The sequence below is a fragment of the Gossypium hirsutum genome, chromosome D13, assembly GCF_007990345.1.
Source record: "Gossypium hirsutum isolate 1008001.06 chromosome D13, Gossypium_hirsutum_v2.1, whole genome shotgun sequence".
Classification (NCBI taxonomy): Eukaryota; Viridiplantae; Streptophyta; class Magnoliopsida; order Malvales; family Malvaceae; genus Gossypium; species Gossypium hirsutum.
Window position 1 is genome coordinate 42,340,371 of NC_053449.1, and position 18,964 is coordinate 42,359,334.

Consider the following 18,964-nt stretch of genomic DNA (forward strand, 5'->3'; position numbering starts at 1 on the left):
GCTGGAACTTAATTATAAATCATTTAATCCTCAATCGCATATGTCCAATTGCTCTATCTTTTAGCTTGTTGAAACTAGATATGAATTGTATGTTGAATCAAATTAAAAAGAGGAATAAAAATGGTGAAAATGGAGAAATGAGAAATCATTTGAAAATGAAAATGGAGAAATGGAAACATTTGGAAATGATTATGATTTTCTCCAAAATGAAAATGAAAATAGAGAAATGAAATCATTTAGAAATTGATATGATTTTCTCCAAAATGAAAATAAAAAATTAAAATGACCTGAAAATGAATTTATGTTTTTTTTGAATTAAATGAAGTTTGAAAATAAAAAATAAATCATTTGGTCATACTGAATTGTTGAATATAAAAAATTAAATACATTTTCTCATAGATTCTTTTACGGAAAAGTCGTCATGATTTTAATAGAATTAGAATTGGGTTGAGAAGATTATTTAATTGGAAATATATTGAGAATTTTATTTTGGAAAATAAAAAAATATCGGGTTGGATCGAATTATAGAGTATTGAGTTAAAAGCCCGGAAAGTACTTGTAATTGGATCCGATATAGGAGTGGCTTAAAAACCCCTCATGTTAAAGGGGTGGACACTAACTAGGGTTGTCGCCACCTATACTTCTAGTTATACTAGGAGTTCATTTTTCTAGTTGAAATAAATTTTTACAATTCAACAAGGGTTCTACCTTCTCTTTTTATAAAGAGATGGCACCGGTAGGACTATTGACACAACTTAAAAGTATTATTACTCTACTCGAAAATAGAGAGAATTTATTCTAAACTATTAAATCTATTTTCTAGATTAACAATTATGCCGGTCTCTATTTGAGAAGAGATTTTTTTTTTGTTTTCACACTAAAAAAAGAAAATTGTTTCTAGTTTTGTGTTTGATTCAATTCGTTCAAGCCCACATTCGAAGCAGTTCGTGGTACGAAAATAGCAGAGAATATTGTTTGGTTGAAAGTCGGGAACGAAAAGAATTCGTCTATCCGAAAACACAATTGCGAATTCGGTCTAGGGTTTATTGTTATAAATATCATAAACCTGGTCAGTTTTCAAAATTTTTATTTTTCGCTGTGTAAGAAAATCAGAAATTTTCCAACATAGACTATGATGGGAAATGATGGGTTGAACGCTGCCACATTTCATCTGATCATCGAAGCAGTTCGTGGTACGAAAATAGCGAAGAATATCGTTTGGTTGAAATCGGGAACGAAAAGAATTCGTCTATCTGAAAATATAAGTGCGAATTCGGTCAAGGGTTTATTGTTATAAATATGACAAACCTGATCGGTTTTCAAAATTTTTATTTTTCGCCGTGCAGGAAAACCGTTTTTGAATCAGATATTTTCCAACACAGACTATGATGGGAAAGGATGGGTTGAACGCTGCCACCTTTCATCTGATCATGAACGTGTTGAAGAAGAAAAAAAGATGGATGAGGCATATCAAGTGGCAGATTTCATGAAAGTCGCTGGAGTTTTGCCCAATGTGATGGCATATAATTTTTTTACTGACGGCGTGCTGTTATGAGTGTAAGTTGATGGAGGCGAGAACGGTGGAGAAATAAAGGTTTGGGGATTGGGTTTTTGTTTTAAATTTACACAATTTTTAAAAATTAAATATTTTCATTCTGTAAATGTTGAAGGTTAAATTTATTGATTTTTTTAAGAATTTGAACTAAAATGACAATTTTTTTAAACATTGAGGGTTAAATTTGTTGAATTTTTATTTTTAGGCTCAAATTAATAGAATGTGTAAGTATTATAGGGCTAAATTTGTTATTAGACCAATAAAAAAACCCACTTTAGCACTTCTGTCAAATTTCAAACGAATGCTAATGTTCAGTGACAAAAAAATTGATTTCAAATAGTTTAGTGACTAAATCGAAAAAATTAAAAGCTTAGTAACCAAAATAGAACACGACCAATAGTTTAGTGACCATTTCTATACTTTACCTATTTAATTAATCATAAGGATTTTCTTTGCTTTTAGCTTAGCATGGAAGATTCTAAGATAATATAATAAAAAAAATTGTGTTTCAAAGATAATTAATAAAGATGAGTTATTTGAGTTGATTATACTTTGGAAATATAAAATAAAATTTAAAATTTTAGAAGAAAATTAAATAAATTATTTTTAATATTATAGTAACAAATTGGCTAACACTATAAAGGGATGAATTTTTTTCAATAATTTATTAAATTGATTTTGATGTTTTGAAATTTAAAATTTCAATAAAAAAGTTAGAACTTTCGACAATGTGGTAAAGATGTGCAATTAGAAAGCGGCCTAGAAGTTGGGTGATCAAAATACATAATGTGACATGTACAATTAATCGTTGTTAGAAATTTAACACTTAGATGACTAAAATGAAAACGACTTAAAAGTTGGGTGATAAAATTACAAAAAGTTTATTTTTGGTGACCAAAATGAAAACACCCTAAAAGTTGGGTGACTAACTAGGTAGCTTACCAACTCAAGGCATTATTCTTATTAAATTTTCTACATCTCTATACTATTATTTAAGTTCATGATTGAGTTGGTGATGCGGTTGGTGTCACCCTCAACCGGGTCACCAACTCGGTTAGAGAAATTACGGACATGCCTTTTTTAATTAAAATAATTTATACTGCTTGGGGTATTTTAATATTTTTAATTTAAAAAAAAACTAATAAAAATATGCATATTAAGGGATTTGAACCCAAACCAATTGTATTAGTAAAACTTTAATTTATCATGCAACTAGAGCTTTATGTTAATATTTTTATACATTTTAATTTTATTATGCACACTTCATTACTTCCATCATTTATATATATTAATAATGCATTTAATTGAGTTGGTATCACAAGTTAACTCGACACTGACTCAAGATTAAAGACAACACAATGATAAATAATTTAATTTAATTTAATTTTTTAATTTTAATACTGTACATATTTCATATGTTATTATTACTTAGTTAAAAGTCATGGATTACATTATTTATTACATGTTATTTTTAAACCTACATTTATAGTTTCCATACGTAACTGCGAATGATAAACTTTATTTGAAAACATAATGTTTCTCTATTTAAACAAATTCACTAAGTTATTACTTAAAAAATGATGATATTATTATCATTTTTTTTAATAACTAATACCAAGTTAGGTTTACGTAAAAGAAACTCTTTTAAAATTCAAGTAGTAATACCATCTTTAAACACCCCTAATCTAATTAGTGGCCTTTTTTCCTTTCTTTGCCTTGCCCTTGTATAAATTTTTTTTTTTACAAAAGAAAGATTAACTCTATATAAAACGAGATTACATTACATTAGATCATTATGTAAAGATTGAAGGATTTCATCTGGGGGTTGCATGAATGTAACCTTGTCAAAAGGTATTAAGAAAGCCATTTGTGCCAAACCATCCACTACCTTGTTACCTTATCTGAAAACATATATTAAGTGAATTGTCGAATCACGTTGGAGAAGCTCTTTAATGTTACGGATCACAAAAGAACCATATTGCTCTTTTCCATATTCTGGATTTGCTTGAATAGCTTCATTACTATCGGTCTCAAGCACCATTTTCTTCGGCCCGAGACTCCACACTATTTGGAGCCCATCAAGTATACCTAGTTCAGCCATGAGTACCGAGCAACTCCCGAGATTTCTTGTGAAGCTTGCAACCCATACTCCAACCTAGTCATGGATTAATCCACCCACAGTAGTAGTCCCTAAAAGTTGACACATAGCACCATAAGTATTCACCTTCTTCCATCCATCATCTAGTGGTTTACGTCTTATGGCTTTACAAGAATCAGCATTTATACGCCTCAATGTCTGGTTCGACTCATGGTTTGCCTTAAGAAAAATGTCTTTCATCCAACAACTTTTTCCCAAAAATACTATCGGTTTCCATAAACTCAGCATGAAATACATAATTATTTCTCCTAATCCAAAGTTGCCAACAGATACTACCAAACAGTGTTACCCAACCGCTAGGAATACAGGCAAAATATTCACGATCAGATAGATTTTTAACAAACCATTCTTCCATGCTGAGACTCATGTCTCGTTTCCACCTTAGTAACAGAGCCAAGTTTCCACAGCTGGGGTACAAAATCGCAGTACATGGTCAGTATTTTCCAACGCACTTCCACAAACCATTCAACTTGCATCAGTAATCATTTTTCTTCTCACTCTGTTCTCATTGGTTAGAATTCTATCTAAAAAGGCTAGTCAAATGAAAACACACGCCTTTTGAGGAACTCGAATGTGCCAAATCCGATGCCAAATCCCATCGTATCTACTCCTTTCCACCCCCACAATTAGTAGCGTAGACAGATCACACTGAAAACAAATTCTTTTTATCGTGAACCCAACTTGTAGAGTCATCAACGTCATGATCTGATGGAGGCTTATAAGTTGAGATGTTTAGGATGACTGGACGTGGCAGAACCGAGTTAAGAATAGACCAATTCCAATCCCCACTCGGCGTAACAAGCTCCTTCATAGAGACATGCTTCTTAGGAATGCCTTCGGGTTGTGTACAACTGTTTACTAGGGAACCTTGTATAACTTTAATTAACTTTTAGATAAATATAATTCTTTTAACATCTACAGTAAAAATTAAATTTCCAGCTAATATCATATAGTTTGGTAAATACATCCAACAAATAAAGTTGATGCGAATAATATTATAGTAAGAGGATTTGGAGAGAGATTTAAAATTATATAAAGAAAATTAAGACTAAACTTAGATGAAGTTGAATATACCTTAAACGCTAAGTAAATTATATAAAAACCAAGCCATACATTGTGTAAGTGAACATGTCCTTGATGCCCTTGATCTCTGGGTTGTCCATGAAGTGCAACTGGCCACCTTTTGTCACTTTCAATAAATTTTATTTGGATCGACCCACTCTATGTGAAGCAATGTAGGATAATCTTCGATAAGGATATGATGGATCCATAATTTTACTTTGTTTAACAAATATTCTTATTCTTGTTTCTTCCTCATTTATTTATCCTATAATATAACCCATTCCACGGATTTAAAATAGTTGTTACAATCCATTTAAGTCTTCTTCCATTTTCTTTCTTCTTTAAACAACCAATGCAACTCTTACAAATTACATCCATCAACAAATAACATATTTATTCTATTAACAATGTATTTTGAATTATGAATAAATTAATAATTTTAACAACTTTATTCTATTAACATAAATGATGCTTTTAACTAGATTACAAATATTTTAAATATATTTTAAAAATATTTGTCCAGAAATACTTTGATTTGAAACTTTAAAGCGTACAAATATATGCTAGTGTGAGTAAGGGCATGGAGCAAGTCAAAAATTAGTATCATTGATGGGAATGAAGGATTTCCATTAGAAAAGTAAATGGAGATACCAAACTTGGATGGACTTGAATTCCTCCAAAGACAAATACGGGGATAAACTAGCATATGATAGCACTATAAATATACATTTCAGATGCATCCATTCTTCATTTCAGTTTTCATAGCTACCAACATGAAGCTTGCAGCAGCCATGGACGCCTTTGATTCTTTCATGCCATACTTACTCCACTTGGTGCTTCTATACGTCTTTGCCGGTCTCTTTTACTTTCTTTACAAATACAAATCTAGCGGCGGCGGCGGCGGCCCCACCCCCAACCTCCCTCCTGGTAAAAAGGGTCTTCCATACATCGGTGAAACCTTGGATTTTGTATTGGCGTCCAGAAGGGGAACTCCTGAGAAATTCGTGACTGATAGAACTACCAAATATTCACCCGATGTGTTTCGCACATCACTGCTTGGAGAAGACATGGCCGTCTTCTGCGGCTCCGCTGGTAACAAGTTCCTTTTCTCCGGCCAAAACAAATATGTCACTTCATGGTGGCCGGATTCTATTAAGAAAGCTTTGATGGACCCATCCAGTGTTGACAATTCTTCCAAAGAAGAATCCACTAAACTTCGGGCCTATCTGCCTCCTTTTCTCAAGCCTGAGTCCCTGCAACATTTCATACCAGTCATGGATATAATGGCGAAAGAGCACCTAAATCAACATTGGTCGCCGTATAATGAAGTCCAAGTTTTCCCACTCTCCAAGAAGTACACGTTCGCACTGGCTTGTCGTCTTTTCATGAGCGTCACGGATTACGACGAGATAGAGAACTTCGCGAAGCCATTTGCTCTTGCCACTGCGGGTCTCATGTCGGTTCCCATAGATCTTCCAGGTACAACTTTCAATCGGGCAGTGAAGGCCGGCAGACTGATTCGACAACGGCTTTTAGCCCTCATTACCCAGAAGAAAAATGAGATATTGGAGAAAGGGAAAACAGTAGCCTCAGACTTGGTTGACAGCATGCTGATGGATGGTATGACTGAGGTTGAGATCGGCAATAAGATTGTGGGCTTCTTTATTGCCAGCCATGACACAACAAGCACTGCCATCACCTTCATTGTTAGCTATCTTTCGGATTATCCTGAAGTATATAACAGGGTTCTTGAAGGTACGTGATTTAGCTTGATTTTAAGCACCCATGACATTGGGATGGGACTATTCATGAATAAAGTAATGTTTTCAACTAACTGCTGGGAAAATGCAGAACAAATGGAAGTATTAAGATGCAAGGAGGCAGGGGAGCCATTGAGATGGGAAGATATACAGAAGATGAAGTATACTTGGTGCGTGGCATGCGAAGTAATGAGGTTGGCTCCGCCTGCTAATGGGTCTTTCAGAGAGGCCATAACCGACTTCACTTACGCAGGTTATACAATCCCAAAGGGATGGAAGGTAACTAATACCTATTTTTTTTAAATAAAATAATGCAACCATATATAATAAATATTGATTTAATTGTACTAAAATGGTCAGGCGTTTTGGATGGTGCATACAACGCACAAGAATCCGAAATACTTTCCGGATCCAGAGAGATTTGATCCATCAAGGTTTGAAGGGAATGGTCCTGCACCCTACTCCTTTGTACCATTTGGGGGAGGTCCTCGAATGTGCCCTGGCAAGGAGTATGCTCGACTCGAAATCCTCACTTTCATCCACAATCTGCTCACCACTTTCAAATGGGTTAAACTCAATCCCAATGAGAAGATTTCCTACATTCCATCACCCATTCCTAAGGAGGGTCTTCCCATCAAAATCCAACCCCTTCTAAATTAATTGTTCCTACTTAATAACTTTTCCACAAGTGAGTTAAATATCTCACTCTTATTTTTAATTATCGATGGGGTTTCAAAACTCTATAAATGCTTGATGTAATAATATCTTTTAAATAAATTATACAATCAGAAATAAATGGCCAGTGCCTCGTTTGGGAAAACTATGGGTTACTAATTTGTCTCTAGTCAGCTTTTCTCCCTTTGGAAACCCACAGGTAAAATCCAATTTACAGGCTTAGGTCTTAACTACTTTATTGTTTCCTTTCATTATAACTCTGATTATGATTATGTTATACAAAATGGACCATAGTTTATTGGGGTCATTTTCTTATTGTGTGCAAATGGGAATCGAACCTTAGGGCATCTACTGCTACAATTTCCTATGCTGCAGTTTGGTTAAAATTAGGAGTGAGCAAAATTTGATTTGATTTAAAAAGCTCGATAAAAAATTAAAATTTTAAATTAAATAGTTTGAGTTATTCGAATTAATCGAGTTATTCAAATTAATCAAGTTATTCGGATCAACATGAATAAGAAATCAAATTTTTCGGTTTAACTCAAATAGGAATTACATAATTCGAGTTATCTGAAAATCCGAATAAGAAAAGGAAAAACTACATCGTTTTGATAAATGTTTACATTTTCTAAAGTTAAAAGTCAAAACCATTAAGTCAAAAGACAAAACTACATCATTTTGATAAATGTTTACCTATTAAGTTAAAAGCAAAACCATTATATTTTTTATGTAGTTAAATAATATTGTACTTTGTCTACTAGTTAAATAATTGGTCCATGTAAATGCAACATTGAGTATAAATAATAGGATTCGTTAACTTTATTTGACTTGACTCGAAAATTTTTGACTCGATTTGATTTGATTCGAGAATATTTCAAATTGAGTTCAATTGCTAAAATAGAATTCGTCAACTCGACTAACTAGAAATTTTTTTACTCGATTGACTCAACTCGATCGAATGTTCACCCCTAGTTAAGATCACCAGAATTACCAGTTCAATACTTTGATATGGATATTTTTAAGAAAATTGGTAGAGGTATTGGATCTCTCCTAAGAGTTGATAGTCACACACTTGATAAAGAAAGGGATATATATGGTCATTTATACGTTCAACTAAATCTCCGTAAAACCCTTTCTCGTTTTGTTACTAGCGAAGGATATAAACAAGCTATTATTTATGAAGGTTTGAATTCTCTCTTGTTGGAAGATCAACCACTCTATCGAAAAATGTCATGCTTCTACTTCTCCATTTGTTAATGCTATTAACCATTTAGATCCATCGCACTTGGATGTTCATACCATTAGTCCCTCTACTTTTGATGGCTATGGTCCGTGGGTCATTATTCAAAAGAAAAACAAGCCAAAGCCGAAAGTAATTGATCTCAAGCCTAAAACTATTGATCAATTGTGAAGAAAAATATCTTGAATAAAAAGGTGAAGGGTAAGGGAAAAATTATCTCAAACTCACCCAACAATAAATCTCCTTAATCCCACTTTGCTTCCCCCAACAAAGCAAAAAGCTATTAGCTTCCCCTATGGCACCAACATCAATTTTGAATGGTCTAGTGGGATACTACTGGCGATTTGTTAAAGGATTCTCGATGATATCTTTCCCATTGACTAAGTTACTACAGAAGAATATCAATTTTGAATGGTCCAAGAAATGTCAGAAATGTTTTGAGAAGTTGAAAACAATGTTAACTAAGGCACCAATACTAACACTGTAACACCTCATACCCAACCCGATCATCATATCCGAACTACAGAATGCCACATTCGTTGCCGGAGCAGTTATGATTAATCACATGCAAATTTCAATCTTAAATGCCCAAATGCTAGCATTGCATACATAAAACACGAAAACTAACCATTTTTGGGTCAAATATGAGTTTAAGAAAGCTCAATACCATCCATAGGTTGAACTAGGACCAAACTAAAAAGCTTTTAAAATATTTCAAGTGGGTGTTGTGACTTTCAGAGCTTGGTGTCACGTCATTAAAGACAATAGCCAAGCTTTCCAATTTGAAGACCAAATTGTAAAGTTTTCAAAATAAAACAGAGTCGACATCACGACCTCAAGCAAGAGCTGTCACGACGAGATGGCCTGAGGTTGCGGCATTCAGGATGTGAAGTTGCAACATTGCAAGTAGACCACTAGGTCCCTGTTTCAAATGTTTTCTACCTAGCATGTTTAACATAATTTTGCACCAAAGCCCTAATTTCATACTATTAAAGCATGTACAAATATGTTAAAATCTACTATAACCAAAATCACAAATCACAACCTTTATACAAGTATTTTGGACCATTTCTAACATTTGATAATAATAATAATAAAACCCTAGGTACATGTTAGTAACATAATGAAAAAGGGCTATAAAAACTTAGGTTGAGTTGATTAGTGTCGTGTGGATGCAGACTTCACTTTCCTGGGGCTTCAAGAATACTTGTACACAGAATAAAGAAATTGTATGCTGAGTGATAGGGCTCAGTGGTACTTTCATTATTCAAGATAACAAAAACATTCATAAATTTTCATATATAACACATTTACATAATGTATTCAAGTCTCATCTATCAAACCAAATAATTCACATATTTGATACAAATAAGAACATAGATATGCCAAGTAACCAATCCATTCATCAATATATGCATGGCAAATGAACTATGCATACCATTTGACAAATCGCTTATATCTTTCTAGCTATCCTTATAAACTATGCGGTCACATATCTCTATATGTAATTTACATTATGGCATTCATGTTTCATAGTACTATTATTTTCTTACCAATCCCATGGCATGCCAATTACATCCAACACAGCCCGAACAACTAATTGGGTACCAACATTCAATCTATTTTTATGATTTAAAGCATATAACATTCCTTAATCGTAATCATAATCCAAATCATTATCATTATCAAACCCATACATTTCATATTATATAACATTTTCCATTTCAATTTCCATATCACATAATATAATTCATGTTTTTCATTTCATTTTCCATTTTATTCATTTTAGTCCTCTATCCTGATAATCCCTACCAAACTTGATCAAAACATGTCATACTATCAACATATACTCACTTCAATGATTCACCAATCAACAAACATGCATATGCAAGCAAATATTTCTATCTCAAATCATAAAAGGACAAATTGTTGTCTCGCGTCACTCATCGACTACTCTCGCTTTCCCTTTCTCTCTCAAAGTTTCTATGTCAACATTAGCTATGAATAGTCATGAAACATAACACACTATCAATTTCCAGCCAATCCATAACAAAATATCAATTTATGCATATTTTGTAATTTATTCAATTTAGTCCTTACAACTGGAACAAGCATAACATTCAATCTAAAGTTTCGGATTAAAATTCGATTTCACATACATTCATTAGGAACCCTCTACTTTCTATTCCTACTAAAATTTCATAATAGTTTTTCATTTTATTCAATTTGGTCCTTAATGTACGAAACTAATAATTAAACTTTACAATTTAGTCATTTTCTTAATCTAAGCTTAATTTTTAACAATTCCACACCTAATTTATTCAATTCTCAACAATGGAAACTTATCAAAATTTCACCAATTGGTCAAAGTGATCCATGGGTTAGCTTAGTCAAGCTTCCATGACAAAAAAATCTATAAAAATCAAAGAAAAATTACTAGGGACTTACTTGTAATATTGATCGAATATCAAGCTAGGTTTTAAGCTTTCTTCTTTCTTCAAAAATGGTGGACGGTGGTTCTTGAAAAGAAGATGATAACTTTATCATCTTTTTCCCACTTATTTAACTTATATAATATGATTAATTTTAGTTAAACTTAATTAATTTGCTTAATCATGATTAATTAAACCTTAATCCTTAATTAACTTAAGTTAATGAAATTTAACATCACATCCCACTATGATCCATTTAAAATAGGTCTATTGGCCATTTTATTTTCTTCGATAATTAATATTTAAGTCCTCAAGCCTTATCCTAATAAAAATCTATAGCGATTAAAATTTTACAATTTAGTCACTAGGCCTTAATTAACCCCATTGTTTTTTTTTGCTAAATTACCTAAACAAATTTCAATTCATCAATATACTAACTTCATAAATATCACTATTTAATATTTACAAACTCAATTTACGATAACGAGGTTCTGAAATTGCATTTTCCAACACCACTAGAAATTATGTTGCTACAATCATAACCTGAACTAGGAAAGGATTTTGTAATATTCAGTAACACGTCTCATAATGGTTACCGATCATAAGAGTTTGATGGATTTTCTAGTGTTCAATGTCGCGTCTCATAAAAGATGTGCATTGGTGCAATAAGGTAAAGTAATTGCATACGTTTTTCAACAACTCAAACCTCACGAGAAGAATTATCCCACTCACAAATTGGAACTTGTAGCCATAGCTTTTGCTTTAAAGGAGAAACTACCTTTACGGTAAGAGGTGTCATGTCTTTATCGATCAAAAAAGTTTGAAGAATTTTCTCACGTAAAAATTATTGAAATATCTCTATAATTCAAACTTTTAATCCAACTCTTCGGTTACTTAGAGAGCTCTCAAGAATTCTTAACACATTATTGAGAAAGGTGTCCAATGGATTATAAAATATGGTTCCCGAATTAGTTTCTGGCATGATAATTATGAGGTCCTATTCGTTCTTTTATTCATGGCCCTTTTCTACCTAAGGAAGATTGTTTCTTGGTGAAAAACTTTTATGTTGGCTCTTATAATTCTTCCTTTGCTATTTCAAACAACATCAAGGATTGTATTCTTGTCACCCCACTTCCTTTTTTTTTAAAGATGGTCTTGATGTTTTGTGTTGGAACGCCACTTCTAAAATACTCTTCTTCATGAAATTAGCTTATCATATTGCCTCCAACCTTATCAACGCTCTTCTTGATTCTAGTAATTGGTTATGGGCAGGGGCGAATTTAGGTGGGCTGGTAAGGGCCTCGCCCCCCTAAATTTGTAAAATTTCAATTGTGCAACACCCTAGACCCGGCTTAGACGTCTAGTCCAAGTTTAAAAAGTTACATTATAAATACTCAAATACTACGCAAGCCATAATAATACCAAACCATGATTCAAATAAAAATTTAACACAAAAATTAGTTAAATATATAATCTTCTGAAGCCATACTATTATAGTTTAACGAAACTGCTATCGAAATATTTTAAAAAAAGTTAATAGTTCAACCAAGCTCCCACGGCACCGGCCCGTTCAAGTCTGCGAACCACCTGAAATCAAAGTAATAACAGAATGAGTTGTGAAATCAGAGCGTAAAAGAAATTTATTCAATTAATGCTCATTTATAAAATAGTTCTAAATTCAGAGATTCAGTTCGATACAAAAGTAATTTCAGTTTAGATTCAGAGTAGATCAACTACAAATGTACATATATGCAATTACAGGTCATACACGATACAAATCAGATTCAGATACAATATTCTTATCCCCGCCCGCTACACACCGTCTTCGGCCATCCCAACATACCATTAAGGATATTCAATGCTCAGCCAACCCTACACACGTTAAATTGTTCGTTGACACTTTTATAGAAATGCAGCTTAGCTCCTAATTCAATATGCGACAAGCGCCAGAATCATATTTATACTTATTGTGGCGTAGCCAATATTTTAGAACAGATTTCTTCCTCCTTTACAATATCCCAACCCATGCCGGTGTAGAACACAAATGCCTATATGATGTATTCAGTCATTCTAATTCATTTCACAATCAAATAAGATAGTTCAACATCAAAATAAGCATTATAGTATCCTTATAACTAAGTTGCTCACAGATCAATCTCAGGTTATCAGACAGTTCTAATATAATCAATTTCAATCATTCGTAAATCGAAGAGGACAGTATCAGTGTTAAGTAACATTTTTGGCCTCGAAAATATATTTCGAGCCCCAATAACATGCCACACGACCAAGTGGCACGCCCATGTGCCTTGCCCGTGTATCTCCGAAGCATAAACAGTGAGTTATATGGTCTGGACACACACCCGTGTCCTTGGTCGTGTGGCTTTATACCCAACGCAGTAAATTACACGGCCTGGGCACACACCAGTGTCCCTGGCTGTGTGGTCTTGTACCAAAAATAATGAGTTACACGGCCTAGGCAAACGCATGTGTCCCTGGCCGTGTGGTCTTGTACCACAAATAGTGAGTTACACAGCCTAGGCACACGCTCGTGGCCCTGGCTGTGTGAACTCTTCACTAATATGGCCATACACGGTCTCGACACACGATCGTATGCCTTACAAAATTAAGGTTTTCGGTACGCACCTGATTTCGTTTTGACGAAAAAACAACATGAAGACTACCCGGAACCTAATTAAGCACTCAATAATCAATTACACCATCGATTTCAATATTTTAGCAAAATCAACCTACCTCCAAGATTATATCGAAAGTTTCGATGCAATCCCAACTCAATTCGTATACTCACCTCATACGAAACAGAGGAAATCAGACTAACACGGTGGAATAACGTCTCTTGCAATATCCTCACATAAAAAGATAAACAATTGAATGATTAAACAGAAAGTTCAAGCAACCGACCAAAATCTCGTTTCAACATAATATTGCTAACACCACGAAACTCGTAAAATGAGAGAAAAGTAACGACGAAACTTGCTTAATACTCGCACAATCGACCTTACAAGTAACAAAGAACTTCCAATTAACGCAAAATTGAATATTGTAAAAGGAAAAATAAAAGAATAGAAGAACCAGAAAAGAAAATAACTTTTGAAAAACAAAGAAGAAGGTACAATAGAATTTCTTTAGACTATCTTAAGTTAACCACCATCCCACCTTCTGGCATTTGCAAAAAATATTTCCTAATGCATATGATGGGATTCGAACTCAGAACCAAATAGAATATAGACAGATGCTTAACCAGTGAACTAGCAGGCTCATTCTTGATACCGGTCTACCCAGAATTGGACTTAACTACGAAACACATGGATGAAGGTTATTTTAAAAATAATAACAAAACTTTTAACGATGCTACTGAAACTTCAGACCTTAAACACAGAATCAGAGCACAGAACCACAAATACGGAAATTTAATTACTGTAATTTCTCACAATTAAATTCTTAAAAATTTGGGGCGTTACAACTCTCTCCCCTTAAAAGAAATTTTAGCCTCGAAATTTTACGTAAGTCAAACAGATACGGATACAGTCGTCGGATTGATTCTTTTGATTCTCACGTTGCTTCCTCAATATCGTAGTTCTGCCATAGGACTTTCACTAGAGGAATAGTTTTCTTCCTTAGCATCTTAACATCACATTCCAAGATCTGGACAGGTTCCTCTTCGAATCTTAAGTTCGGTCGTAATTCAGTCTCGTCGACAGTAGCAATATGTGACGGATCCGACCGATACCGTCTCAGTATCGAGAAATGAAACACATCGTGAATTTGATCTAGCTTCGGCAATAATTCTAACTGGCATGTAACGGGTCTGACACGGTTAAGATACGGTAAGGCCTATTGAACCTCGGGTTTAATTTACCCTTGTGTCCGAAACGGATGACCTTTTTTCACGGTGATACTCTCAAGAAGACTTGATCACCAATAGAAAATTCGATGTCATTTCTTTTTAAATCAACATAGGACTTTTGCTGATCAGATGCGGCTTTCAGATGGTCCCGAATTACTCTCACAGTGTTCTCAGTTTCAGAAACCAGCTTAGGACTCAATATCTGACGTTCACTTAATTCTATCTAACATAAGCGGAGTATGACATTTATGACCATATAAGGCCTCGTAGGGTGCCATCTGAATACTAGACTGAAAGTTGTTATTATATGCAAACTCCACCAATGGTAGGTACTCCTCCCAACTACTCCAGAAATCTATCACACAACCCCGAAACATATCCTCTAGGATTTGAATAACTCGCTCCTACTATCCATCGGTCTAAGGGTGATACACAATACTGAAGTTAAGTCAAGTGCCTAAGGCCTCATGGAGTTTCTTCCAGAACCGAGACGTAAATTGCAGATCCCTGTTAGAGATGAGCAAGACCAAAATTCCGTGTAGTCTCATAATTTCGGTGATATACAGTTTAACTAACTTCTGTTAGGAGTAATCTGTCCGAATAGGTATGAAGTGGCTTGATTTGGTCAATCGATCCACCATGACCCAAATCGAATCTTTCGTAGTAGGGATTAAAGGCAACCCACTAACAAAATCCATCACTATCTGTTCCCACTTCCACTGAGGAATTTTGACTGGTAAAACTAACCCGGTTGGCAACTAATGTTCCGCCTTAACCTTTTGGCACGTTAGACAGTGGGACACAAAAGCGACTACCTCCCGTTTCAGTTCGGGCCACCAGTAGAATTCTCGCAGATCCTGATACATTTTGTTCCCACCAAGATGCATAGCATATGGACTACTATGCGCCTCCTGAAGGATCGAACACCTCAACTCTCTGTCATTAGGTACACAAATCTGACCTTTAAAGCACAACATGTTATCATTGTTCAAGCTAAAATCGGAAGTCTCGTTCGAATCAACATCTTGCAAACGCTGAACTAAGGACTCATCACTCAAATGTTTCGCTCTAATCTACTCTACCAAATCAATTTTACCTGTAACTTAGCCAACAACCCTCCATTCTCGACCAAACTCAGGCGAGCTAATATTGCTCTCAGATCAGTCAGCTCTCTACGGCTTAGGGCATCAGCTACCACATTAGCCTTACCTGGATGGTACTCTATCATGCAATTGTAATCTTTAAGTAACTCAACCCATCGGCGCTACCGAAAATTTAATTCTTTTTGGGTTAGCAAAATTTTAAGACTATTGTGATTGGTATAAATAATACACCTTTCACAATATAGATAGTGTCCCCAGATTTTCAGAGCAAATACAACTGCAGCTAGCTCAAGATCGTGCGTAGGGTAATTACCCTTGTGTGTCTTAAGCTGTTGCGACGCATAAGCGACCACTTTACCATCTTGCATAAGCACACACCCTAACCCAACATGTAAAGCATCACTATACACCATAAACTCTCAGGTCGATATTCGGTTGAACTAAGACAGAAGCTTGTGTCAGAACGGACTTGAGTTTACCAAAACTAGGCTGTTGTGCCTCAGGCCACACGAATAGAGTATTCTTACGCAATAATTTTGTCAGAGGTGACGCAATCAGAAAAAATCTTTCGACGAACCTTCGGTAGTAGCCGGCTAAACTTAGGAAGCTACGAAGTTCAGATACATTTTTTGGTTTTTCCACTCAACAATAGCTTCTATTTCTTGGGATCAACTCGGATCCCTTCCACCGTCACTACATGACCCAAAAAAGTGACTTCCTGCAACCAAAACTCGCACTTACTGAACTTGGCATACAATTATTTTTCTTGGAGTATGTGAAGTACAACGAGAAGATGATCAACATGCTCAGCTTCAGTTTTACAGTAGATCAGAATATCATCGATAACAACCACTACAAATTGATTCAAGTACGGTTGAAACACCAAATTCATTAAATATATAAACGCCACCGGGGTATTCGTTAAACCGAAAGATACTACTAGAAACTCGTAATGTCCATAACAAGTCCTGAAGGTAGTTTTGTAAACATCAGTCTCTTTGACCTTGAGCTGATGGTAATAAGAGAATAGATCCATTTTGGAGAAAACAGATACTCCTCGAAACTGGTCGAACAAGTAGTCAATTCTCAATAGTAGGTACTTATTCTTGATTGTTAACTTGTTTAACAGCCAGTAACCTATGTACATCCCCACTGACCTGTCTTTCTTCTTAACAAACAACACCGGTGCCCCCCAGGGAGACACACTTGGTCGAATAAATCCTCTATGAAGGAGTTCCCTAAGCTGTACTTTTAACTTGGTCAGCTCTTTTGGTGCCATGCGGTAGGGCGCAATGGACACTAGAGCAGTACCTAGTAACGTATCAATTCGAAACTCCACCTCTCTATCTGAAGGTACTCTAGGCAATTCCTCAGGAAAGACGTCTGAAAACTCCCTCACGGTGCGGATATCTCCCACTAAAAGTTTCACGGGAACATAATCGGATACGTAAACAAGGTATGCCTCGCACCCCTTCCGGACTAACTTGTCTGCTACAAGAGCGAAGATTACATTAGAGAGGTAATTTCGACGCTCACTAACCATGACCACCTCGTCATTCTCATTCGATCTCAAAGTAACTCTCTTGGTTGCACAATCTAGACTGACTCGATACTCAACGAGCCAATCTATTCCCAAAATCAAATCAAACTTATTAAAGGGCAATTTCATTAAATCGGCTCAGAATACCATACACTGGTGCTTTAGGGGTACCCGTCTGTATACCTTATCAACTCAAATTGACTGACTCAAAAGACTAATCATAGAAAACTCTTTAACAGTATTCTCAGCGGTTAAACCCAGATTTATAGAAACATCTTTAGCTATATACGAATGAGTAGAGCTAATATCAATGAGAGCATAATACGGAACAGAATGAAAAAACTAATAGGGCTTGACGAGCCTTAGCCTGACCTGCACCTCTACCAGGTGTTCTTTGTCCTCTCCCAGATCCATTACCACCCCTACCAGTACCCAACCTCTGAATGGTTGTTGAACCTCTCTCAGAGGCTGAACAGAATTTAGAGCTGGAGTCTGTGTCGCAGCTGGCACTGAATCTGGTCGTCAGGGGTAATCCTTAACTCGATGCTCCATTGACCCACAAAGGAGGCATGCTCCTAACTTCCTCGACACTCGCCCAGATGACGCTTCCCATAACCACTACACAGCTGAATCTTAGTTGCTACAATTAGCGTCTTTGCTCTCAGAGGCTTATCAAACCTCGTCCACTTCTTAGGGCATTGACCCGAACCAGAGAAGTTTGACTCCCTCTTAATCTTATTATGATCCTTATCACGATCACGTCCCTCGCGCTCAGTACGCTCCATTTCTTCTACTACCTTTGCTTTGTCAACTAGGACCGCAAAAACCCACTCCTTCTGAGGACCTACCGGAACTTGTAGATCATATCTCAATCCCTCCTCAAATCGCACACACTTGTCATAGTCAGGCGCTACCAAAGTCCGCATATTCCTATTCAGTCATAGAAACTCAGCTTCATATTTAGCCACAGATCGGTCGCCCTGAACTAGGCTCATAAACTTGCGTTGGCGAGCTTCAACATAACTCGCCCCCACATACTTACCCTAGAAGGCATTCTTAAAATAATCCCAATTAACCTGTTCGGGCTGAGCACCTTGTTCAACTGTCAGCCACCACCGATAAGCTTCGTCCCGAAATAGAGACACAACACCCTTAATTTTTGAATGGGAGTACAGTCGAGATCAGTTATAATACGCTCGATAGCCTCGAGCCAATATTCAGTAACAGTAGGAGCGACTCCTATGACACTCCTGAACAATTCAGCCCATTCTACCGCAGTCGTTCAGTGATCAACCCTCGACCTCTATATCTCGAATGGGTCCCTGTAACCCTCTCTAATGATCGAATCATGGCCTGAGACAGTATGTCATCCCCAGCCATTAGAGTCTGGGACTCTGTTTCAGTAGTGGGTGTACCAACCGTCTCGCTAGTCTCCAGATTGGGCATACTACCCATAGAGGATGACTCTACTCGAGCTCCTCCTCGAAATCCTCAACGCTCCATCATACCACGTCCATTACTACCAAGCGAACTCATTATGGTAATCTAGCTACAATATCATAGTACACAGATCA

The 18,964-nt window shown here is 35.8% G+C and overlaps 1 protein-coding gene across 1 annotated transcript; it reads left to right on the forward strand.

Annotated features, from left to right (window-relative positions):
- The first annotated feature begins 5,345 nt into the window (after positions 1-5,345).
- Positions 5,346-7,355, forward strand: LOC107919062 (beta-amyrin 28-monooxygenase). Its single transcript, XM_016848591.2, has 3 exons — positions 5,346-6,530; positions 6,627-6,814; positions 6,896-7,355. The coding sequence occupies exons 1-3, from the start codon at positions 5,510-5,512 to the stop codon at positions 7,193-7,195; spliced, it is 1,509 nt and encodes a 502-aa protein (XP_016704080.2). The 5' UTR covers positions 5,346-5,509; the 3' UTR covers positions 7,196-7,355.
- Positions 7,356-18,964: the final 11,609 nt, after the last annotated feature.

Bases quoted from the DNA above. Each gene is read 5' to 3' on its own strand.
- LOC107919062 (XM_016848591.2), top strand. From the start codon at position 5,510: ATGCATCCATTCTTCATTTCAGTTTTCATAGCTACCAACATGAAGCTT. The intron at 6,531-6,626 runs GTACGTGATTTA...GGGAAAATGCAG, and splicing joins ATATAACAGGGTTCTTGAAG to AACAAATGGAAGTATTAAGA. The intron at 6,815-6,895 runs GTAACTAATACC...TAAAATGGTCAG, and splicing joins CAATCCCAAAGGGATGGAAG to GCGTTTTGGATGGTGCATAC.